The sequence below is a fragment of the Cetorhinus maximus genome, chromosome 8, assembly GCF_964194155.1.
Source record: "Cetorhinus maximus chromosome 8, sCetMax3.hap1.1, whole genome shotgun sequence".
NCBI lineage: Eukaryota > Metazoa > Chordata > Chondrichthyes > Lamniformes > Cetorhinidae > Cetorhinus > Cetorhinus maximus.
Window position 1 is genome coordinate 145,164,571 of NC_135886.1, and position 26,409 is coordinate 145,190,979.

Consider the following 26,409-nt stretch of genomic DNA (forward strand, 5'->3'; position numbering starts at 1 on the left):
TGCTGTGTTTTCTACATTGTGACAGTGATTATACTTCAGAAAGGTCAATGTTGGCTGTGAAGTGCATTGGGACAGCCTGTGTTTGTCTTTCCCGACATCGTGCTTTCCGTTTTTGAGCTGCCTGGAGTTAACAATGTTGGAATTTTGATGGGATTTTTATTCTTATGCTGACAGGAACTGTCTGAAATAGACTAAAACTGCTCCTTCAATTGGTTTGCTGTACCAGGTTTGGAGTTATAAAATATAGTGAATTAGCGGAATACCGGTAATGATTTGTAATTCACAGCTCACCTGAGCTCCTCATCAACTACATGAAGAAGAGGCTTTGAAAAAACAGGCAACATTTCTAAGCACTGTGAATGGAAGCAGTCCAATCTTCTTGTTCCCTTGGTGACAAATTGTCATCTTGAACTTTACTCCATGAGGAGGGAGCTTGATTGGGAATGTGTAAGCTCTACGTAACTGTAGCTATCGCCTGAACAGCCTTCAGCAGGTGCAGCCTACAGTTATTCGCACATGTTTGGAAGGAGAGCAGACAAATTTTAAAGATATTACCCATCAAAAAATACAATGGAGTAACGTCCTGCAGCTTCAGAATTCTCCACAGACATTTCCCCGCCCCAACCCCACCTGCTTATACACAATGCCATGCAAACAAACTACACTTGAGTCAACGGGACTTAGATCTGTTTTGGATTCCCGAGGGGAAGTGGACTGGTTCGTGTGAATGGGCAGCATTTTCAGTTACTGACATAAGGGATGAGGGGAACTGGAATTAGAAGCATTGAACCTGACAGTATAGGAGGAGTCTATTCAGCCCATCATGCCTGTGCCAGCTCTTTCCCCATTGCCCTTAACATTTATTTCCTTGTTACACATTTATCCAATTCCCTTTTTAAAGTTATTATTGAATCTGCTTTTCAGGCAGCACATTCCGGATCACAGAACTCGCTCTGTAAGAAGATTTCCCCTTACCTCCCCTCTGGCTCTTTGCTAGTATTGATTACTGACCATCACCATTATTGGTCACTGCAAACTCCTGGTCATTGTGCCCTCACACTCTTGGCTTGAAAAGGAATTTCCTAGAGTTTTTCTAAATTGTTTTATTCTCCCTCCCCCCCCCCGGAGATTTTCTGACTGGGGTGCATGGATGGTGTCTGCAAACTGCACTGTCTTTGGATGGGGATGGTTGGTCTCTGCCTTTCCTCCTCTCAGCCTTTAGGAACAGTTCCTGCCTCTGAGTTGTAATCTCAAAGCAGATTTCAGGGCCGCAGCTGCATTAACACCTGCCATTGGCGCTCTGCACTTCACAGGAGCTGAGTCAGTTTCCCTGAGAACAGCGGCCACTAACCCTCTATGAAGCAATAAAGACGCTGAGATTTTTTCAAACCATTTGTGGAAAAAAACTTGCTTTTTTAAAATTACGTACTCAAAATAATTTGCAGATTTCCTGATTTGTGACAATATTGGATGATGACTCTCGACCATCTCTTACCGAGCGCTCTCTAATGATATGCTGCTCATTTCTAACTCATGCTTAAGAACATAGAAGCATGAGTAGGCCATTCAGCCCATCGAACCTGCTCTGCCATTCAATTAGTTCATGGCTGACCATCTACCCTAACGCCACTTTTCCCCACTATCTCCATTTCCCTTGATGTGATTAGTATCCATAAAACTATCGATTTCCATCTTGAACATGTTCAGTGGTTGGGTTTCCACAGCCCTCAGGGGTAGAGAATTCCAAAGATTCACCACCCTCTGAGTGAAGAAATTCCTCTGCACCTCTGGCCGACAGTTCCCTTATTCTCTCTTGCTTTCTCTCTGAATGCATTTCCTAACCTCAGTGCTGTGCTCTGTGAATTCTGCCAGCAATGATGATCATTGTGACTTGAGGAAGAATCTCTTATTAGTGATCCATGTGGAGTGATATCAAAATTCTCAATCACAGAATCACAGAATTGTTACAGTGCAGAAGGAGGCCATTCGGCCCATCCTGTCTGCACCGGCCCTCTGAGCGTTTTAACTTAGTGCCAATCTCCTGCCTTTTCCCCGTAACCCTGCACATTGTTTCTATTTAAATAATCATCTAATACCCTCTTGAATGCCTCGATTGAACCTGCCTCCACCACACTTCCAGGCCGTGCATTCCAAACCCAAACCACTCGCTGGGTGAAAAAGTTTTTTCTCACCTCGCGTTTGCTTCTTTTACAAAAAACACTTTAAATCTGTGCCCTCTGGTTCTCGATCCATTTGCGAGCAGGAACAGTTTCTCCCTATCTACTCTGTCCAGACCGCTCATTATTTTGAAAACTTCTAATAAGTCTCCTCTCAACCTTCTCCTCTCCAAGGAAAACAGTCCCAACTTCTTCAATCTTTCCTCATAACTGAAGTGTCTCATCCCTGGAACCATCCTCGTAAACTTCTTCCGCACTCTCTCCAATGTGTTCACATCCTTCCTATAATGTGGTGCCCAGAACTGTACACAATACTCCAGCTGAGGTCTAACCAGTGTCTTAAATAAATTCAGCATAACCTCCCTGCTCTTGTACTCTATCCCCTATTAATGAAGCCTAGAATACTGTATGCTTTAGAAACAGATCTCCCTACCTGTCCTGCCACCTTTATTGACTTATGTACATATATACCCAGGTCTTTCTGCTCCTGCACACCCTTTAGAATAGTATCCTTTATTTTATACTGTCTCTCCATGTTCTTTGTACCAAAATGCATCACCTCACACTTCTCCACATTGAACTTCATCTCCCACCTGTCTGCCCACTCCACCAATGTCAATGTCCTCCTCACAGTTTACAATTCTCCCAAGTTTTGTGTCATCTGCAAACTTTGAAATTGTCCCCTGCACACCAAGATGTAGATCATTAATATATATCAGGAAAAGCAAGGGTCCCAATACTGACCCCTGGGGAACTCCACTATAAACCTTCTTTCAACCCAAAAAATACCCATTAACCATTACTCTCTGTTTCCTATCTCTCAGCCAATTTTGTATCCACGTTGCTACTGTCCCTTTTATTCCATGACCTATAACTTTCCTCATAAGTCTGTTGTATGGCACTGTATCGAATACCTTTTGGGAGTCCATATACACCACATCAACGGCCTTGCCCTCATCAACCATCTCTGTTACCTCTTCAAAAAACTCCCAACAAGTTAGTTAGACATGATTTCCTTTAACAAATCCATACTAACTCTTCTGAATCAATCCACATTTTTCCATGTGACTATTAATTCTATCCTGAATAATTGTTTCTAGAAATTTTCCCACCACCGAAGTTAAACTGACTGGTCTATAATTGCAGGGCAGATCTTTACAACCTTTTTTGAACAAGGGTGTAATGTTTGCAATTCTCCAGTCCTCCTGCACCTCCCCTGAATCCAGGGAACATTGAAAGATTATTGCCAGTGCCTCTGCAATTTCCACTCTCACTTCCTCAATGAAGTGGGTCGTGCTCTCGCCTCAGACTCCGAAGGCTCTGGGTTCAAGTCCTCCTGCAGAGACTTGAACACAAAATATGAATATAGGAACAGGAGGAGGCCATTCAACCCTTCAAACCTGTTCTAACATTCAGTGAGGTCACGGCTGATCTGTGACCTAACCGCCTACCCACCTTTATCCCATATCCCTTAATACCTTGATTTAATAAAAGTCTATCAGTCACAGATTTAAAATTAGCAATTAGTCCAAATGCAGCAAGACCTGGACAATCTCCAGGCTTGGGCTAACAAGTATCAAGTAACATTTGTGTCACACAAGTGCAAGGCAATGACCATCTTCAGCAAGAGAGAATCTAACCATCGCCTCTTGACATTCAATGGCGTTACCATCACTGAATCCCCCACTATGAACATCCTGGGGGTTACCATTGATCAGAAACTGAACTGGACTAGCGATATAAATACTGTGGCTACAAGAGTCAGAGGGTAGGAATCCTGCGAAGAGTAACTCACTTCCTGACCCCCCAAAGCCTGTCCACCATCCATAATGCACAACTTCGAATTGTGATGGAATACCCCCCACTTGCCTGGATGAGTGCAGCTCCAACAACATTCAAGAAGCTTGACACCATCCAGGACAACCAACCGCTTGATTGGCACCATATCCACAAACATTCACTCCCTCCTCCACCGATGCACAGTGGCAGCAGTGTGTACCATCTACAAGATGCACTGCAGGAATTCATCAAGGCTCCTTAGACAGCACCTTCCAAACCCACAACCACTACCACCTAGAAGGACAAGGGCAGCAGATAGATCGGAACACCACCACCTGGAAGTTCCCTCCAAGCCACTCACAATCCTGACTTGGAAATATATCGCCGTTCCTTCACTGTCACTGGGTCAAAATCCTGGAACTCTCTCCCTAACAGCACTGTGGGTGTACCTACATCACATGGACTGCAGCGGTTCAAGAAGGCAGCTCACCACCACCTTCTCAAGGGCAACTAGGGATGGGCAATAAATGCTGGCCCAGCCAGTGAAGGCTACAAATTTTTTTTAAAAATTGATCTATCATCAGCTCCTATTTGCAGAAGAGATTTTCCAACTTCTACCATCCTTTGTGTGTAGAAATGTTTCCTAATTTCACACCTGAAAAGTCTTGATCTAATTTTTAGGCTATGTTCCTTGGATCTAGATTCTTCAACCCTCAGATTGAGGCTGACTCTCCTCCTGCGGTACTGAGGGAATGCTGCAGTGTTGCAAGTGCTGTCTTTCAGGTGAAACCCTGTCTGCTGTCTCGGGTGGACGTAAAAGATCGCAGAGCCCTATTTTAAACAAGGGCTGGGAAGTCTCCCTGTTGTTCTGACCAATATTTACCCCTCAACCAACATCACTGAAAAAGAAATTAACAAATTTCGACGTATGGGAACTTTGTGCAAATTGGCTGTCGTGTTTCCGATGCTTTGACAGCAGCAACACTTCAAAAAGCACTTAATTGGCTGTGAAGCACATTGGGACATCCCACATTTGTTCCTGACGTCTGTATTTTAATCGTTCTCTCCAAACAATGGAAAATAGAAGCCTCCAGCTCAGCTGAATAATTAATTTTAGACGTGAGGCTGTTCACCTTTTTCTCTCCTGTATTGTCAAAACTGGCTGTTCTGGTTAGAAATTATAAAAGAGACTTGCATTTCTATAGTGCTTTTCATGACCACCAGCCATCTCAAAACGCTTTACAGCGAATGAAGTGTAGACACTGTTGTAATATAGAAAACTCAGTGACAGGACCGACTTGGAGGTTTAGAAAAAAAAAATCAACTGGAAATATTTCAATTGTTGGGTATTATACAGAAATCTCAATGACCAACAACCCAGTTACTGAATGAAGTTATCATGTTCGAGACAGGGTTACAGAGTCTGGCAGACACCTTATCAGTGGCAGAATGTCACACAGAGCTCACTTGCTGCTTCTGTGTTTAAATCTGCAGATATTCTTAGAACAGCTTGTGAATGTCTGGCATCCCTCAGCCAGTCTCCCGAGCAATAATATCAACTTTTAAAATAAAGCTTCGTTTCTGCGCACACGCTGACTTTTCTTTGCAGCTGTATGGCGGGTGGTGGTGGTGGTGGCGGTGGGAATGGAGAGGAGAAGAAATATTCCAGAAACTTCCCGATCGTGCAGCCAAGTGTCAATTTCTCTTGCGCTCCCCACCGAGAGTTCAGTCTCGTCCGTGCCAGGGCTGCAAACTGATCACGTTCAGGGCTAGTCAGCAGCTGAGCGCAACTATTTAGCCGGGTTCTCTCTGCATTGCCAGCTTTATAAAGCTGAAGCCACTGCTTCACTCGAAAACACTGTCGCTCCAATGTTTGATAAATGCGCTCACTCGATCAGTAATGTAACATTTTGCGATCGCGCAGGGGCACAGTTGCTGGCGAATTTGCAAATTTAATCAAGCTTTCAGATTTTCCTTGCACCGCATGTCGCATTTCATTTCATCACTTTATTGCTATTTGAAAGATCTGGAATGTATTCTTGTTACAGGGCACATCAATAGTTAAACAGCGAGCACCTGTACAAGCGCGGTGAATCAAATGGCTACCACTTGAGCTCTAATGTTTGTAACGCCAAATCACGTGAACCCGCAAGGACAGTTGCAATAATTTGAGGCTTGTGTCTTATTTCACAAGTGATGTGCACAACATTTTCTATAATCCATTTTCCAGAGTTTAAATAGTATACTTAGTTTTGGGGAAAGGGGAAGAGAATACAAATGTATTTGTGGCATTTGCAGGGCTATGAGGAAAGAGCAGGGGGAGTGGGGCTAATTGGATAGGTCTTTCAAAGAACCAGCACAGGAACGATGGGCCGAATGGCCTCTTCTCTATGCTTTAAGATTTTATATCCTTCAAAATTCAGAGCCTATACACGAGTCCATCTTCTTTGGAAGTGCCGATGAATTAAAGCATAATAATGTAAATAGCATGGGTGAACATTAAGTAATTTTCTCAATTTCTAGACAGCAAGAATGCAGAAAGGGGGAAGAAAATATTATTCTGAAAGGTAATGCAGCTGAGTAACTTAAAATGTATTGAGTTTTGTTTGTACTTGAAAATGAAATGAACTGGGGCTACGTTAACATTTTATAATTGTCTTTTTCTTCCCAAAGGTTATACAGAATATTTTGGACAATGAACGAGATTATGCAAAAGAGCTGCAGGTTTTACTCAGCACATACCTGAGGCCATTGCAGGCCAATGACAAGTTAGTATCCAAACTTGCACCAAGTCCCTTTCCCCTGTCATCCCAGTGCTCACTGACCTATTTTGGCTCTCAATGTAGCAATGCCTTGATTTTAAATTCTCATTCTCTTTTTCAAATCCCTCCATGTCATTTTCCCTCCCTATCTTTAATCCCTTCTGGCCCCGCGACCCTCTAAGATGTCTGCGCTCCTCCAATTCTGGCCTCTTGTGCATCCACGATTTACTTTGCTCCGTCATTGTTTACCCTGCCTTCAGCTGTCTGGGCCCTAAGCTCTGGAATTCCCTCCCTAAACCCCTCCACCTCCCTCTCCTTTATGACACTGATAAAAATCTACCTCTGACCAAGGTTTAAGTCAATTCTGCTAGCGTCTGTATGAAGCACCTTGAAACATTTCAATACGTTAAAGGTGCTATCTATATGCAAGTTGTTGTTGTAGGACAGTCTTGTGCTTCAAACGTTGAGAATCCCTGGTGTTGATGTGTATTAAATGGTGTGATTTTTCAGTTTGATTAATCATGATTCGATGCAAGTCCGAAGGCAATGGAGAATATCCAACAGCATAACACCTAATTCCTGATTCATATTAACACATCTACCACACATGGGCTTAATTTGAATTTTAAAAAATTACTTATTGGTACATGGGATGTGAGTGTTTTTGAGTAGACCAGCATTTATTACCCATGTCTAATTGTCCTAGAAAAGAACCATCTTTTTGAGCCATGTCCATGTCATATTGGTACACCCACAGTGCTACTTTTCTGTAATGGTTTGATACAACTGAGTGGCCATTTCAGAGGACAGTTAGAGTCACATTGCTGTCGGTCTGGAGTCACATGTAGGCCAGACGAGAGATGGATGACAGATTTCCTTCCCTCAAGGACATTGATGAATAGTTGGGCTTCATGGTCACCATTACTGAGACTAACCTTCTATTCCAGATTTATTAATCAGTTGAATTTAAATTCCACCATTTGCCATGGTGGGATTGGAACTCTTGCCTGCAGAGCATTAGTCCAGGCCTCCGCTTTGCTAGCCTGGTAGTATTACACAAGGCTACCGCCTGGATCAAAGCTCAAGTCATTCACGTGGTTATCTGAGTTTTGTTGTTGTGATTGTCTTTGGGGTTATTGTCCCCGCTTAACTCACTCCATCGCTCTGGAGTATTTGTTGCAATAACCATGCAGCCTCATCAATGACCTCCCTTCCAACTCTCCCATTTTATGGCTCTCCTTTCAAATAGTCCCACTCCTATCCTATCTTTCAGTGCACTCTCCTGCTGCAGAGATCTTCAAGAATCTATCCTTGTGTCCCTCCTATTCCAACAGCACATGCTTGTCCCTGTGTGACAGTGTACAGTGGTGCACTGCTTATGTCACTGGACCAATAATAAAGAGAAGGTAGACAGTTTGAGAATTTAAATTCAGTTAGTCTGGAAATTAAAATCTGGTCTGGGTAAAGGTGACCCATAAAGCTGCTGTTGTCGTAAAAACATAACTTGTTCACTAATGTCCTTCAGGGAAGGAAATCTGCCATCCTTACCCGGCCGGGACCTATATGTGACTCCAGACCCACACTAACGTGGTGACTCTTAACTGCCCTCTAGTGGCTCAGCAAGACACTGGCTTGTAACAAACTGAAAAGAATACAGACCGTACCAATTCAAAATGTCTCAGCACCGCCATCTCAATGCAACTAATGATAGGTAATAAATGCTGGCCTTGCCAGTGATGTCCACTTCTTGAGAAATTGCCCAGCTCAGCTCCTCAGCGCCTTATCCATGCTTGTAGCATCTCTAACTCGATTCCTTCAGTGCTCCCCCTTCCCATCTGCCATAAATTCCAACTTGTCCCAAGCTGAGCTGCCCAAATCATATCTCACAATACGTTCTGTACAACCATCTCTTCCATGATCACAAGCTCATATCGAATCGGCTGGGCAGACGTTCCCCAAGACATCATCAAGGCTGTTTCTTGGGGAACACTCCCAAACTTTTGGGTTTGCCTCAGTTTGGGTTCTGCCAGGGCCACTCAGCTCCTGACCTCATTACAGCCTTGGTTCAAACACGGGCAGAAGAGCTGAACTCCCGAGGTGAGGCGAGAGTGACTGCCCTTGACATCAAGGCAGCATTTGACAGAGTGTGGCATCAAGGAACCCTAGCAAAGCTGGAGTCAATGGGAATCAGGGGGAAAACTCTCCGCTGGTTGGAGTCATACCTAGCACAAAGGAAGATGGTTGTGGTTGTTGGAGGTCAATCATTACAGCTCCAGGACATCACTGCAGGAGTTCCTCAGGGTAGTGTCCTCGGCCCAACCATCTTCAGCTGCTTCATCAATGACCTTCCTTTCATCATAAGGTCAGAAGTGGGAATGTTCGCTGATCACAATTCACGACTCCTCAGGTACTGAAGCAGCCCATGTCCAAATGCAGCAAGACCTGGACAATGTTCAGGCTTGGGCTGACAAGTGCCAAGTAACATTCACGCCATACAAGTGCCAGGCAATGACCATCTCCAGCGAGAGAATCCAACCATCACCCTTTGACATTCAATGGCATTACCTTCACTGAATCCACCACTATCAACATCCTGGGGGTTACCATTGACCAGAAACTGAACTGGACTAGCCATATAAATATTGTGGCTACAAGAGCAGGTTAGAGGCTAGGAATCCTGCGGCAAGTAACTCACATCCTGACTCCCCAAAGCCTGTCCACCATCTACAAGGCACAAGTCAGGAGAGTGATGGAATACTCCCCAATTGCCTGGATGAGTGCAGCTCCAACAACGCTCAAGAAACTTGACAACATCCAGGACAAAGCAACCCACTTGTTTGGTACCACGTCCACAAATATTCACTCCCTGTATCACTGACGCACAGTAGCAGCAGCGTGTACCATCTACAAGATGCACTGCAGGAATTCACCAAGGTTCCTTAGACAGCACCTTCCAAACCCATGACCACTACCATCTAGAAGGACAAGGGAGCAGACACATGGAAACACCACCACCTGGAAGTTCCCCTCCAAGCCACTCACCGCCCTGACTTGGAAATATATCTCCGTTCCTTCACTGTCACTGGGTCAAAATCCTGGAACTCCCTTCCTAACAGCACTGTGGGTGTACCTACACCACATGCACTGCAGCGGTTCAAGAAGGCAGCTCACCACCACCTTCTCGAGGGCAACTTGGGATGGGCAATAAATGCTGGGTTAGCCAGTGAAACCACATCCTGTGAGTGAATAAAGAAGCTCCCTGGGAGACCCCTTATTTTTAAACAGTGACCCCCTAGTTCTAGACTGGGATGGAAGCTGTGTTTGAGAATCAAAAGCAGAGAAAAGGCTCATCGAATCTTACAGCAGAGAAGTCGGTCATTTGGCCATTCATGCTCGTGCCCCACTCCCCCGGCTCTTTCCCCATTGCCTTGTCAGTTTCTCCTGTTCAAGGAATGAGCCAATTCTCATTTTGAAAGTTATTGAATCTGCTTCCGCCATCCTTTCAGGCAGGTGTGTCCCAGATCACAAACGCTTTTCTCCTCTTCTTGCCTCTGGTTCTTTTTGCCAATTATCTTAAATTTGTGTCCCCTGGTACCCAACCATTTTGTCACTGGAAACTGTTTCCCCTTGTTTATCCTATCAAACCCCTCCCTGATATCGAATACCTCTGTACTTACCCTTCTCTGCTCCAAGGAGAAAAATCCCAGCTGAAGTCCCTCATCCCAGGTTTGTCCTTTTTAGGAAGTAACTTTAGTCAAGGAATTGAATTGATTGTTTAATGAACGTTCTCCCCGATCAATCATTTTGTCTTCACGCTTTCTTGGATTTTGTTTCCAGATTATCTGCTGCTGACGTTGGTGCATTAAAAGGGAACTTGGAGGAAATCTGTTTGTTTCAGCAAACCCTTTACCAGACTTTGGAGGAATGTACAAAGTAGGTTAACATGGCCTCTTGAACTTCACTGGAACTCCCCAGTACCATTTCTCTTGAGCTTTTTGGTGGGGGTGGGGGTACTAATTTATTTTTAGCTTGGCTTTACAGTCTGCCTGTGCCTATGTGTGTCAGGGCCCCCAGTTTCCCTCTCCCTGTGACTAGGTGTGTAGGTCTGTCTGTCTGTGTATGTTCTTCCCAACTCAAACCCCTTTGCTCCGGCAGCCCAGCTCATCCAGTTCCAGCATCAGGCAAACCTGCCCATTACCTGACAGGTGGCAATGTGCAGATGCATGTACAGAATCAGCCTGCTGTGAATTCATCTATTCCTTTTATAAATGTCATCTGTAAAGCTGTTACCACAGCACTGGGTTTAAAGGACCAAACTCAATATATCAATTCATCATCTATCCGGGTAGTCGTATAATTCAACCAGAATGGAGTTATTGACTCATCACAGTGACCAATCTCTATCATTGAGTCTACAACAGAGCCACACATAGGGCTGGATTTCATGGGGCACCACAGTTCCCACCCTCCTCACCCACTTCCCCCACAAACGGCTTCAAACGTCAGTGGTGAGTCCACCCACAACCCTGAGGGCTGCCCTGCAGTTGTTTAATACTGGGAGCAGCTTTAATTACTTTAAGGCAGGACTGTCACCCCGATCATGGGAGGACGTCCTGCCTTTGAGAGCTGTCGCCCAATCTGTTGGCTGGCAGCTCTGCAGACCCAGCAGCGCCAGCCAGGAGCAGGTGCCATTGTTGGGATGACAGGCAGTCCCACCATTTTCATAGAATCCAAACCTACTGGTGAAGCTGAAACCAAGGCAGAGTTTTTCTTCATTGACTTGTTCAGTCTCGCACCTTAACTCCTACACAGCCCAGTGTCCCAGCTATCCCCTATTTATATAGGGTGCTTAAAGATAATTAATACCCATCACTTGTTTCTCATGTCTTGTCAATTACATTGTTAATGTTATTAACACATCACGCCAGGGAGCCTGGGTAATCCTGGGGTCTTGGGTGTCTCAGTGGCCGTCAAACCTGTCCGTAGAGGGGGTGGGGGGTGAGGGGCACTGGGTTCATGAGGAAGGAGAAGGGTTAAGGGGGGCTGGGGCGTGACCTTGCAGGCAGAGTGCCTCCGATGGGCCCAGGGGACCTGCAGAGGAGGATCCCGCCTCTGGCCTGACATGTGGCCAGGCCTCCCATGAAGCATAGGCCACCCTCTGCCATGGGTAAAATGCCAGTGGCAGTGGGACAGGGCCCTCAGTGACCATTAGTTGACCAGGTGGGGAGTGGGCAGGTAAGCGACAGGAAGGCCACCCACTGGGTTTTAAACCCACCGGTGGGGAGGGTAAAATCCAACCCATGAGGTGTGGAAAACACCATCTTTGTCACCTGGTCCCTTGAAACTCCCAACCAATAGAATCAGAATGATTCAGCGCAGGAGATGATTCAGCCAATTATGTCTATACCGGCTCTTTAAAAGAGCTATCCAATTGATCCCACGCACCCCTTCTCCCCTCCCCAAACTCTCCACCCCCTGCTACCTTCTCCCCTTCAAATTTTTATCCAATTTCACTATTGAACATTATTCTGAAATCTCCATCCGCTGCCCTTCCAGACAACACATCCCACATCACAAACTCACTGCATAAAAAGCGTTTCCCCACCTCACGTCTGTTTCTTTGGCCAATCACCTTAAAGCTGTGGCCTCGGGTTACCAACGCTCCTGCCCATTTAACCTTTTGAGTATCTGATCCACGTAGAGCAGGAAACTCCCAGGACCAACCCCGGCTCTTCTTGTATTCAGTGAGCTGATCGACAGCAAGGTTCAAATTGGACCCAACACTCTCCACCCTCTCCCCAACACTCTCCACCCTCTCCCCAACACTCTCCACCCTCTCCCCAACACTCTCCACCCTCTCCCCAACACTCTCCACCCTCTCCCCAACACTCTCCACCCTCTCCCCAACACTCTCCACCCTCTCCCCAACACTCTCCACCCTCTCCCCAACACTCTCCACCCTCTCCCCAACACTCTCCACCCTCTCCCCAACACTCTCCACCCTCTCCCCAACACTCTCCACCCTCTCCCCAACACTCTCCACCCTCTCCCCAACACTCTCCACCCTCTCCCCAACACTCTCCACCCTCTCCCCAACACTCTCCACCCTCTCCCCAACACTCTCCACCCTCTCCCCAGCACTCTCCACCCTCTCCCCAACACACTCCACCCTCTCCCCAACACTCTCCACCCTCTCCCCCTCCCCCACAACTGAATTTCATGGAGAAGCAAAAGTCAGGGTCTCTCTTTTTCTCTCTACCTCTCTCCCTCTCTCTCTCTCTCTACATCTCTCTCTCTCTCTACCTCTCTCTTTACCCCTCTCTCTTTACCCCTCTCTCTCTCTACCTCTCTCTCTCTCTCTCTCTCTCTCTCTCTCTCTCTCTCTACCTCTCTCTCTCTCTCTACCTCTCTCTCTCTACCTCTCTCTCTCTACCTCTCTCTCTCTACCTCTCTCTCTACCTCTCTCTCTCTACCTCTCTCTACCTCTCTCTCTCTCTCTACCTCTACCTCCCTTTCTCCCTCTACCTCTCTCTCTACCTCTCTCTCTCTACCCCTCTCTCTCTCTCTACCCCTCTCTCTCTCTCTACCCCTCTCTCTCTCTCTACCCCTCTCTCTCTCTCTACCCCTCTCTCTCTATCTCTACCTCTCTCTCTCTATCTCTACCTCTCTCTCTCTATCTCTACCTCTCTCTCTCTATCTCTCTCTCTGATCTATCTCTCTCTCTCTCTCTCTCTCTCTATGCCTGCCTAGCCACAGAGCTAAGCAATAGCCTTGTTAATGACTAGATGGAGCTCTTTAATCCCACCTTCAACAATGTGAGTCAGTGTTTGGACTGCACCACAGCTGCGGCCTGGATGGTCATGGTGACCCCTCCATTGATGATGGGGGCTGCACAGAGGCCTTGGCTAATCCAGAAACAGTTTAAAAGGGCCGTAGGAGATCAGAGCCTAGTGGGTGAGCAGTGGGGTCTATGATGAGAGAGTGGTTCCTGCTGGATGTTCTCTCCTGTCCACAGGGCCTCAGCTATTACTCCTCTGCCTGGTGGCTTTCACCTTATGGGATGGTTTGAGGGCAGGTGTTTACAGCTGGATGTTGTGGCTCATTGAATAGGGGCAGACTCTGCTTGGAGCAGACCTCCTCCTGTAGTTTGCCTGTTGCAATTACCCTTGAATTAGTGTTCTTGTCACATCGCCCGTCAGTACTTGACCTACACCGGGGAAGCCAATACTCCTCCTAGCAAACCGAATTCTACAAGTCTGCACTTGAAGAACCCCAGTATCGCAGAGCTGAAAACTACTAGGGATTCCATTGTCTGATCGGCACCCAGTCCTTCCTATTGGATGTTGGGTAAAGATAGGATCTGGCTGGTTTGTGATGCATCCCTTGGTTCAATATCCCATTCACATTGACAGTAAAGGCTTTCAAACTTATAAGGGCTGCATCTTATGGGAGCACAGCACCACATACAGATCAATGCCCCAGGGAGCAATCAGTACCTTCAGGAATGGGGGAAGTTAAGAGAGGGAGGGGAGCGGTGAAGATGGCTGAATGATAGCCACCTGTAGGTGATCTGACCAACCCTGCACAATTTTAATTGTCGGGTTTCTGTTTAAACGGTTAATGACACACTTGACATACTCGGCTGTGTTTTTCAAGACACAAGCCTCCAAAAACATTAGTATTTTCTTCCTAGAAGACAGATGGCAGGCTATTTAAGGAGAAGGGACATAGTTAGAACAGATGGCACTGGAAACCAGTTGTGAACTGTTGGTGAATATTGCAGTGCGTATTTTAGAGTATTAGAGGTTTAGAGGAAAAATAAGGGAAGATGTTGGACAATTAATGTTTGTAAAAGGCAATGGAGAATTACCTAAAGGGATATTTCTCCACATTCCCTCTCCGATTCTTTTGTCAATTAACTTCAAACTGTGTCCCTTTGGTTACTGACCTTTCTGTCACTGGAAACAGTTTCTCCTTATTTACTCTGTCAAAACTGTCATGATTTTGAACCCCACCCCCCCAGCCTATCAAATCCCTGCTTACCTGCCTCTTGAATCAGAAGGTTACGCGCTTGTGTCCCACCCCAGGACACTGCATTGTGAAATGAGCCATATTCAGCATTAAAATGAGGCCCCATCCATCTTCCAGCGTCTCAGGTGGACTCTGATCCAATACTTCTCCCTCAACCAACGTACAGGGAGTAAGTAAAAAAAAGCAAAATGTTGCAGATGCTGGAAATCTGAAATAATAAGAGAATTCTGGAAATACTCAGCAGGTCAGACAGCTTCTGTGGAGAGAGAAACCGAGTTAACGTTTCAGATCAATGACCCTTCACCGGAACTGCGTTGCAGAATGTTCCATTTCACCAGCTCTCACCGCAGACGCAGCCTGAGTTTTTCTAGTATTTCCTGTTTATATTATAAATAGAGTAAATTCCTTCTTCTGAGATCCTACAGTGTATATAATGGCTGCAGCCTTTGGCCACACAGCAGCAGAAAGAATAAAGACATTTATCCACACACACAGTGCTTTGATGGAGGTGAGTGTGTAGATATGAGCCTGTACAGGGAGAGCGACTCTTTAGCAAGTGCGGAACAGTGTTCCCTGCTGATGTTTTAGATAAGCCCTACAATATGGTCACAGACGCAGGAAAATACAGATGTCGCACATTCATTAATGTAAAGACGTATGGGTTGTGTATCAGCTGAGGGGGGTCTCCCAAATCTACTGTAACCCTTGGAACTCCATTTGTCGGTGTCTGCCAAAGTTAGGGCCCACAGAAATTAAAGACTATAATGTCTAAGGCCATTGAGAATGCTGCTGTCAAAAGACCAATTGCGTTGTCATGGAAACACGCCATCTTTATTCTCCAGAGGGCGGTCCATAAATAGAGCTGCGGATATCCAAGGTGCTTTTCAGCCAATGAAGTACTTTTGAAGTGAAGTCTGTGTGGTAATGTAGCAAATGCAGCAACTAATTTATGCACAGCAAGATCCCACAGACAGCAACAAGACTAATGGCCAATTATATTGTTTGGTGCTGTTGGCTTAAGGATGGTATTGGATTGGCCAGGGCACCAGGAAGAGCTCTTCATGCTCTTCTTAGCAATAGAGCCATGGGACCTGTCACCTCCTCCCGGCAGGGCAGAGGAGGCCTCAGTTTAATGCCTAATATGGAAGATGGCGACAATACAGCTCTCCCTTGGTGTTGGTGCTGCCACAGTGCGGCACATCGACAGGACTGCCCATCCGCTGGTGCGGAGATCCTTCTTCACTGCCCCACCGGGCAGCATCCCGAACCTCTCCCCTCCCACCCCCAACCCCCGGCAGCACCCCGAACCTCTCCCCTCCCCCGCCCCACCCCCGGCAGCACCCCGAACCTCTCCCACTCCCCCACCCCCAGCGCCGCTCCCTCTCCCCTCCCCCACCCCTGGCAGCACCCCGAACCTCTCCCACTCCCCCCACCCCGACAGCACCCCGAACCTCTCCCCTCCCCCACCCCCGGCAGCACCCCGAACCTCTCCCCTCCCCCACCCCCGGCAGCACCCCGAACCTCTCCCCTCCCACCCCCAACCCCCGGCAGCACCCCGAACCTCTCCCCTCCTACCCCCAACCCCCGGCAGCATCCCGAACCTCTCCCCTCCCCCGCCCCACCCCCGGCAGCACCCCGAACCTCTCCCCTCCCCCGCCCCACCCCCGGCAGCACCCCGAACCTCTCCCCTCCCCCGCCCCACCCCCGGCAGCACCCCGAACCTCTCCCACTCCCCCACCCCCAGCGCCGCTCCCTCTCCCCTCCCCCACCGCTGGCAGCACCCCGAACCTCTCCCACTCCCCCCACCCCGACAGCACCCCGAACCTCTCCCCTCCCCCCACCCACGGCAGCACCCCGAACCTCTCCCCTCCCCCACCCCCGGCAGCACCCCGAACCTCTCCCCTCCCCCCACCCACGGCAGCACCCCGAACCTCTCCCCTCCCCCACCCCCGGCAGCACCCCGAACCTCTCCCCTCCCCCACCCCCGGCAGCACCCCGAACCTCTCCCCTCCCCCACCCCCGGCAGCACCCCGAACCTCTCCCCTTCCCCCCACCCCCAGCAGCACCCCGAACCTCTCCCCTCCCCCCACCCCCGGCAGCGCCCCGAACCTCTCCCCTCCCCCCACCCCCGGCAGCGCCCCGAACCTCTCCCCTCCCCCCACCCCCGGCAGCGCCACTCCCTCTCTCCCCCCCCCCCTCCTCCCACCCCCAGCGCCGCTCCCTTTCCCCCACCCCCGGTAGAGCCGCTCCCTCTCTCCGCTCCCCCCCACCCCCAGCGCCGCTCCCTCTCCCCTCCCCCAACCCCAGCACCGCTCCCTCTTCCCCCCCCCCCCTCCCACCCCCAGCAGCTCCGCTCCCTCTCCCCCCACCCCAACCCCAGCGCCGCTCCCTCTTCTCCCCCTCCCCCCACCCCCGGCAGCTCCGCTCCCTCAGCACCCCACTGAGAGCGGCGGAATCGATTATGTGCTCAAGTCTTTACAGCCGGTGAAATACTTTCTATTCACTGCTGTAACACAGGGAAATGCTGCCATCAATATATGCACAGCAGGATCCCAAAACAGCAATGAGATCAACTATCAGCTGATCACCTGTTTTAATTATTCACTTCCCGCCATTCGGGTGGGAAAGCGCCAGTTTAACCAAAGGAAGGATTGAGTTTGATATTGCTGTTGCAGTGGGTTTGGAAGGATTGAGTTTGATATTGCTGTTGCCGTTGCTTTGCCGTTAGGTCTAACTTGTTAATTGGTTTGATTCTCAGGCTGCCGGATTCCCAGCAGAAAGTTGGTGGCTGCTTCCTCAATCTCATGCCTCAGATGAAGTCGCTGTACCTCACGTACTGTGCTAACCACCCCTCCGCTGTCGGCGTACTCACAGAACACGGGTAAGATTTGCCCTAAAGGATGGTGGGTTTTGTATTTTCGAGGAAGTAATGCCTGTAATCCGTTTAAATCCCTCGACAAATTAAAATTCACAATTTCCCTCTTGCAAACTTTCTGTCGAGCGGATTGTTTATTTCTATTTAGCTGCACATAACCTCGTACGAACAGATTTAGAAGGAGAAAGAGAGGTGTGGAGTTGTGTGTTACAGTGTGTTTAAGAAAAAAACCTTGTGAATGAAATCATTTCATAATTATTCACAATGGAAAGAAATTAATTGATAAAAATGTCAGGTGATGCCAGTGTTAGTGTGCTGTAGTACTCAAGTGTTTGAACCATCCAATCCCAACTTGACAGTGATGGGTGATATGACAGAGCAAGATTCAAGAATACAATCAATTTACTTTTACTAGCATAGCAACTAATTTATACACATCAAAAAGATCTAATTTGGCTAAGATAGAAAGTGATCAACCCCTTTCTCCAATCTTACATCCATTCATTGATGGGAAGTTTATTTTCACAGTAACATAGTTCAAGCAAAAGATTTACAGCGGTGCAGGAATTGGAAGGTTTTGTAGACGTGAAGCATTGATTGAAATGATTTTTATTTTCTGATGTTTTTCTTGAGGGAAGAAAGAGTTTCACATTTAGAGTTCCTTTTGCATCATCGGGAATTCCCAGAACAAATTCACAACTATTTTAAAGCGCAGTCACATGATCTGGTGTGGTGACCACAGCAACCAATATTTGCATAGTAAGATCCCATAAATGTTTCTTTTTACTTGTGTTGCTCGAGGCGTAACTGTTGGCCAGGATACTGGAAAAACCCCACTCTCCTTCATGGAGTAGTGCCCCCCGGGTGTCTCAGGTGGATGAAAAGATCCCGCATCATTAGTTTGAAGAAGAGCAAAGGAGTTCCCCCCTGGTGCCCTGTGTCAATATTTATCCCCGAACCAACATCCCTGCAACAGATTGACTGGCCATTAACACATTTCTGTTTGTGGGATCTTGCTTTGCTCAAATTGGCTTCTGCATTTCCTACATTACATCAGTGTCTGCGCGTCAAAGTACTCCATTGGCTGTGAGGTGCCTTGGGATATTCTGTGGTTGTGAAAGGCGCTATAGAAATGCAGGTGTTTTTTCATTCTGATCCTTAAGCATCAAGAGTAAGAGATACCATGGATGGTAACTGGTTGAACAGAAAGAACAGCGTACTCGTAATGCTAGCTAGGTAACAATATATTTTTTCAATAAATTGGTGGGATGTGGGCATTGCGAACATGGTCAGCATTTATTGCTGAGTCCTTAACTGCCCTGAACACACACAGTTTACAGCACAGAAAAAGACCATTTGGCCCACTAAGCCAATACCAGCGTTTGTATTCCCCATGAGCTTATTCCATCCTTCTCCATCTCATTATATCACACGTCCTTCCATTCCTATCTCCCTCACCTGTTTGTCCAGCTTCCCCCTTAAATGGATCTCCGCCATTTACCTCAGCTACTCCCTGTGGTAGCGAGTTCCACATTCTCCCCACTCTCTGGGCAAAGAAGTTTCTCCTGAATTCCCCATTGGATTTAATCATGACTCCCTCATATTGATGGGCCTCTAGTTTTGGGTTCCCTCACAAGTTGAAACATCTTCTCTAAACCTACCTCATCAAAACCCTTTCATAGTTTTAAAGACCTCCATCATTTCTGCAAAAAGAGCCTCAGCCCATTTAATTTTTCAACTGACTGGCTTGCAATCTGGTAGTGATGTGTGTTGGAGTTACATATCGACCAAAACAGTTAAGGATGACAGGTTTCCTTCCCTAAAGGGAATTAAGGAGCCAGTCACGTTTTGTGACCTTCCAACAGATTCATTGTCATTAACATAACGTACTACCTGATAGGCTGGTCCTGATCAAACTGAGGTACCTGTTTGACCTTTCCAATGATGTAAAAGATCTAATGGCCACAATTGGGGGCAGGGCAGGGCACTTCTCCCCAATCTCATGCCCAATATTTATCCTCAAGACACACCATTAAAAACAAATTGTAACATTGCTGTTCGTGGGATCTTGCTATGTGCTGACAGATTTCCTACATTGCAACAGTGAATACAGTTTGAAAAATATTTAGTTGGTCGTAAAGCACTTTGGGATGTCCGGAGGTCATTAAAAGGGGTTATATAAATACAAGCTTTCCTTTTATTCTGAGCTCACTCTTAGTGACTGTAAACTGTGGATTGTGCCGGCTTCACTCTAACTGTCAATAATGCTACATTTACACAAATAATAGTTACAGAAAGCATCATAATTATAGAATTATAGAATCACAGAATAGTACAGCCTGGGAGGAGGCCATTCAGCCCATCAAGCCTGTGCCAGCCCTTTTGTAGAGCAGCCCAGTTAGTTTCCTGGCTCTGTCTCCCATTTTCCTGCAATTGTTTCTCCTTCAAGTATTTATCCCATTCTCTCTGAGGGCGATGATTGAAGCTGTATGTAAATGACAATGAGTCTGTTCAGGCTGGTCAGGGGAGTTTGGAAGAGAACAAACTGAATTGTCCTCTTCTTGTCAAAGTTGATATCTTTAAAATATCCGTTCCTGTTTACCTAGACTGAAATAAAGCCCCAACATTTTTACCCGATGGGGAGATATGGGGAGGCAGGATGGGTGGTGGTAGGATTGGACAGGGGGAGGCGTCGGGTGGTCAGTGGAGGTGGGTTGGGTTGGGTGATCTGTAGGGGAGGGAGGGTGGGTGTGGGGGGCGGTGTTTGGGAGGGTGGGTGGTCGGGTGTGGGGGGGGAGGGTGGGTAGTTGGGTGGGGGGCTGGTTGGGGGGTAGGCAAGGGTTCGGGGTGGTTGGAGGAGTGGGAGGATAGTCAGGGATGTCCAGTGGTGGGGGCTGAAGATGGTAATCGGTGTGGGAGGGTAGTTGGAGGGTGTACCTTGGGGTTCCGTGTGGGAGGGGGTGGTAGATCTGGGGGTTAGTCAGGGGTTGGGAGTTGATAAGAATTCAGGACCGGCATGTTCCTGCTAGGATGAAGGATAAGTATGGCAAGTTTCAGGAATCTTGGATAACAAAGGATATTGTGAGATTAGTCGAAAAGAAAAGGGAAGCATTCGTAAGGGCTAGAAGGCTGGGAAGAGATGAAGCCCGTGGAGAATATAAAGAAAGTAGGAAGAAACTTAAGCAAGGAGTCAGAAGGGCAAAAAGGGGCCATGAAAAGTCACTGGCAACCAGGATTAAGGAAAATCCCAAGGCCTTTTATACATAAGTAAAAAGCAAGAGGGTAGCCAGGGAAAGGGTGGGTCCACTCAGGGACAGAGGTGGGAATCTGTGTGTGGAGCCGGAAGAAATGGGAGAGATACTGAATGAATACTTCTCATCAGTATCCACCAAAGAGAAGGACTTAGCGGTCGATTTGTCTAGGGAAGAGTGTATAGATAGCCTGGATCATGTTGAGATCAAAAAAGAGGAGGTGTTAGGCATCTTGAAGAATATTAAGGTGGATAAGTCCCCAGGGCCAGATTGGATCTACCCCAGAGTACTGAGGGAGGCAAGGGAGGAGATTGCTGAGGCCTTGACAGAAATCTTTGTATCCTCACTGGCTACGGGTGAGGTCCCAGAGGACTGGAGAATGGCCAATGTTGTTCCATTGTTTAAGAAGGGTAGCAGGGATAATCCAGGAAATTACAGGCCGGTGAGCCTTACGTCAGTTGTAGGGAAATTATTGGAGAAGATTCTTCGTGACAGGATTTACTACCATTTGGAAGCAAATGAGCGTATTAGTGAGAGGCAGCATGGTTTTGTGAAGGGGCGGTCGTGTCTCACTAACTTGATCGAGTTTTTCGAGGAAGTGACAAAGATGATCGATGATGGAAGGGCAGTGGATGTTAAATACATGGATTTCAGTAAGGCCTCTGACAAGGTCCCTCATGGCAGACTGGTACAGAAGGTAAAGTCACACGGGATCAGAGGTGAGCTGGCAAGATGGATACAGAATTGGCTTGGTCATAGAAGACAGAGGGTAGCAGTGGAAGGGTGCTTTTCTGAATGGAGAGCTGTGCCTAGTGGAGTTCCACAGGGATCAGTGCTGGGACCTTTGCTGTTTGTGGTATACATAAATGCTTTGGAAGAAAATGTAACTGGGCTAATTAGTAAGTTTGCAGACGACACCAAGGTTGGAGGAGTTGCAGATAGTGAAGAGGATTGTCAAAGGATACAGCGGGATATAGATCGATTGGAGACTTGGGCAGAGAAATGGCAGATGGAGTTTAATCCAGACAAATGCGAGGTAATGCATTTTGGAAGGTCTAATACAGGCAGGAATTACACAGTAAATGTCTGAACCCTTAAGTGCATCGACGGGCAGAGGGATCTGGGTGTACAGGTCCACAGGTCACTGAAAGTGGCAACGCAGGTGGATAAGGTAGTCAGGAAGGCATATGGCATGCTTACCTTCATTGGCAGGGCTATTGAGTATAAAAGCTGGGAAGTCATGCTGCAGCTGTATAGAACCTTAGGCCACACTTGGAATATTGCGTGCAATTCTGATCACCACATTACCAGAAGGATATGGAGGCGTTGGAGAGGGTGCAGAGGAGGTTTACCAGGATGCTGCCTGGTCTGGAGGTTATTAGCTATGAGGAGAGGTTGGAGAAACTCGGATTGTTCTCACTAGAGCGACGGAGATTGAGGGGCGACTTGATAGAAGTTTACAAAATTATGAGTGGCATGGACAGAGTAGATAGTCAGAAGCTTTTCCCAGGGTGGAAGAGTCAATTACTAGGGGACATAGATTTAAGGTGAGAGAAGAAAATTATAGAGGAGATGTGCGGGGCAAGTTTTTTACGCAGAGGGTAGTGAGTGTCTGGAATTCTCTGCCAGAGGAGGTGGTGGAAGCAGGTACGATAGTGGTATTTAAGAGGCAGCTTGACAAATACATGAATAGGATGGGAATAGAGGGATACGGACCCTGGAAGTGCAAAATGTTTTAGTTGACGGGCAATATGATGGGTGCAGGCTTGGAGGGCCGAAGGGCCTGTTCCTGTGCTGTACTTTTCTTTGTTCTTTGAGGGGTCCTGTGGGGAGTGTCGGGGGGCAGGGAGGGGAGGTGAGAACTCTCGTTACCTGAGAGTTAGAAATGGTTTTAACTCTTCTGGGTAACTATTCTGCTAAGAGAGTCAGACTATCTGTAGTCTCCGATTTAAATCGGAATATCGGATAGTTCCCGGTGCAGGATAATCGCCCGATGGAAGTTTGAATTCAGTCCTCTGCAGAAAGTGGAATTTTTACCATTTTTTATATTCCTTTTTTCTTGGGTTTTTCACGAAGGACAAAGTTGTATTTTTGAATGAGGCATTTGCAATTAGAAATAGTGTGAAAATTGGAACTTTTTGGCAGAAGTCATCACTTTTTATTTGGGTCAGACATACTCTGCTTTTCAAATCGCTGAAGCTAGGAAATTTTCTCTCTCGCTAGTGACCTTAATTAGAGACCAATAGAATCGGGTAATGTGATCCCAAAAATTCAGTAAAAGACACAGTAGTTTGACCTATTTCGGCAGTGTGAAGTTGATCCGACAACAGGAAATGGTCAAAGTGCAATGCATCTCGGGATACAGCACAATACTCAGTCATGCAACGGGATGTTTAATCCATTTTCGGTTGTGGATGAGATTTGTTGTACACTAGAGGGCAATGTTGGGCAATGTGCTCCAGGGTTAGAAGGACTTCACCTTGATGTTACCATAAGAATATTTTGCTTGATAATCATTTTAATATAAAAAAGATAAACCACTACTCGTCAGCCTCAGTTTTTCAAAATAGTGATTTAAGAGAGTGTGAAGTGGGTGTTTTGTCTGAGCGGAGCAGAGAATCGGTGACCTGGTTAAGTTGTTTCAGGCTCTCCGCATTCATTGAATTGTCGAACAGTGCAGTAGAAAGAGCATTCGGCCCATCAATGCCTGTGCTGGCTCTTTGACAGAGCTATCCAATTAGTGCCATTTCTCTGCTCTTTCCACATAGCCCTGCAAATGTTTTGGCTTTGAAGATCTAATTCCCCTTTTGAAAGTTCCTATTGAATCTGCTTGCACCGCCCTCTCAGGCAGGGCCCTCTCGGGCAGGGCCCTCTCGGGCAGGGCCCTCTCTGGCAGGGCCCTCTCTGGCAGGGCCCTCTCTGGCAGGGCCCTCTCGGGCAGGGCCCTCTCGGGCAGGGCCCTCTCGGGCAGGGCCCTCTCTGGCAGGGCCCTCTCTGGCAGGGCCCTCTCTGGCAGGGCCCTCTCAGGCAGGGCCCTCTCTGGATCACAGCAAACTCGCTGCATTACAAAAAGTTTCCTTATTTTCCCCCTGGTTCTTTTGCCAATTATCTTTAAATCTTTACCCTCTGGTTACCGATCCTCCTGCCACAGGAAACAGTTTACTCAAAGGGTGGTGAGTATGTGGAACAGATTACTTACATACACAGGGAGAGTGGAACAAAAGACTTTACAATAAAAAACTAGAGAGGTTCTCAGCAAATGGGATTGAGGGTTACCATTCGAATCATGGAACGATAGATACATCACAGGAGGAGGTCGTGTGACCCATTTAGTCCGTACTAGCTCTTTGAATGATCTATCCGATTAGTCCCACTCTTCTCTGCTCTTTCCCCATAGCACTGCAAATTTTATTTTTCAATTATTTGTCTCATTCCCCTTTTGAAAGTTATTATTGAGTCTGCTCCCACTGCCCTTTCAGGCAGCGCAGTCCAGATTGTAACAACACCTTGGGCTGAATTTTCTGCCTGTTGGGCGGGTGGGCCCGACCCAATCTCCGGGAGGCAGGGAGCTGATCCCCGCCGGAGAAATGGGCCCCGCCGCCATTTTACCGCCAATTACAGCCCACCCAGAGTGACGTCTGGCGGGAAGCGCTTATGCACTCCCTGTGTGGGCGGGGGGGATTCCCTGAATGCGAGAGTGGGCTGTTTCACGCACGCACACGAAAGAGCGCACATCCCCCGAGGCACAGGGAGATCGCTGAAAGTTTTTCAAACTCTAAAAATAGAAAATTAAAAAAATCCTTAACATGTGCCCCTCATATGACAATGTCACACGAGACGGGAAATGTTAATAAATATCACAGAAACTTTATTAAACTTTTTTAAACCCTGCATGAAACCACATCCCGCCGGTGGATGAGGTTTCGTGTTTTTTCAGAAGCCGTCAGGGTTCCTGGCCGACCCACCAGCCTTCAGATTGGACGGGCAGGTCCTTTAATTGTTTTAATGATCCTGTCAGTGGCCTCAATTGGCCAATGACAGGTAGGCGGGAGGACAGCTGATTTTCCGGTCCGCCTGCCTTCCTGAAGATTTAAATAGGGTGGGATGACCCCTGACATCATCCCGCGTCATTTTCACCCTGACCCCAACTCGCCGACAGAAAAATTCAGCCCATTGTGTTTAAATAAAAAGTTTCCTCACGACACCTTCAGTTATTTTGTCAACTACCTTCAATCTGTGTCCCTCTGGTTACCGACCCTCCGGCCAGTGGAAAGGTTTCTCCTTATTTACTCTACTAAAACACTTCTATTAACCTTCCACTCTTGGGAGCACAATCCCACTTTCTCCACATAATTGAAGTCTGTCAAACCCTGGCACCATTCACATAAAAACCCAAAAAAAGTATCAATCTCACTTTTGGAATTGTCAATCCAGCCCCAGCATTCTTTGAGAGCTCCAGATTTTCACTCCCCCCTAATGTGAAGAAACACTTCCTGACATCTCCCCTGAATGACCTGACTCTAATTTTAAGGATCTGTCCCCTGATTCTGTACTCCACCCACCCCCGCCCCCACGCCTCCCCCCAGGCCCCAAAAGCTACAGGAAATAGTTTCACTGCATCTACTCTAACAAATCAGATCATCTGTCATCCTTCTAAAGTCGAGGGAATGCAAACCTGGTATATGCAATCAGTCCTCATAATATTAAACTCGTATAGCCCTGGTGTCGTTCTGTAGGACCTGCACTGCACTCCCTCTGAGGCCAGTCTAACCTTCCTGAGGTACAGTGCCCAGAATTAAACCCAATACTAAGGTACCCATAGGAATCATTTTGTAAACTGGTCTGTGCCTTGCTAAAATGTAAAATTTATTCTATCTGTTCTGGCAGTGAGGAGTTGGATAAATTTATGGAAAGCCAAGGAGCAAGCAGCCCCGGGATTCTGATGTTAACCACAAGCCTCAGCAAACCGTTTCTGAGACTGGACAAGTATCCGGCGTTACTCCAGGAACTGGAAAGACACATGGAGGTATAAGGACCAGACTTCCAATGGTGCTGTGCCTGAACAGGAAGGCTTATCATCATCTGTGTTCGTTTTGTGTTGTCGAACTTCGAGAAGCTCAGCAATTGCCAGCGCTGGGCGCAAGCCCACCTGATTCTGAGGGGGGAAACAAATAAGCATTTCACATAGACCCTGAGTGAGGATTTGGCTGGAGAGTCTTCACACAAGGTGTTAACCTGCCTCCTTTTCCAGGAGCCAGTGCACCTGTTGTGTATTTCCAGCATTTTCTGTTTAAATTTCAGATTTCTAACATTTATAATTCCTCATATAAAAATTAGGGGTATGTGAGCATTGGCTAGCATTTATTGCCCATCCCTAGTTTCCCTGAGGGGTTGGTGTGGGCTGTCTTCTCAGCTTTGATAGAACTGAGTGTCTTGTCAGGACATTACAGAGGTGGGTAAGAGTCAACTACGTTAGTGTGGGTTTGAAGTTATATGACAGCCCCAGACTGGCAGGTTTCCTTCCCTAAAGGAGA

General features: G+C 47.2%; 1 protein-coding gene across 2 annotated transcripts in view; it reads left to right on the plus strand.

Moving 5' to 3' along the window:
• The window catches only part of arhgef6 (Rac/Cdc42 guanine nucleotide exchange factor (GEF) 6), a 166,889-nt gene that overhangs the window by 92,959 nt on the left and 47,521 nt on the right, over positions 1-26,409 (plus strand). For both annotated transcript variants that reach the window (XM_078547727.1, XM_078547728.1), the window contains exons 6-9: positions 6,630-6,724; positions 10,556-10,651; positions 17,508-17,630; positions 25,763-25,901. In XM_078547727.1, the coding sequence (XP_078403853.1) occupies positions 6,630-6,724; positions 10,556-10,651; positions 17,508-17,630; positions 25,763-25,901 (453 nt within the window). The remainder of the gene's footprint in view (positions 1-6,629; positions 6,725-10,555; positions 10,652-17,507; positions 17,631-25,762; positions 25,902-26,409) is intronic.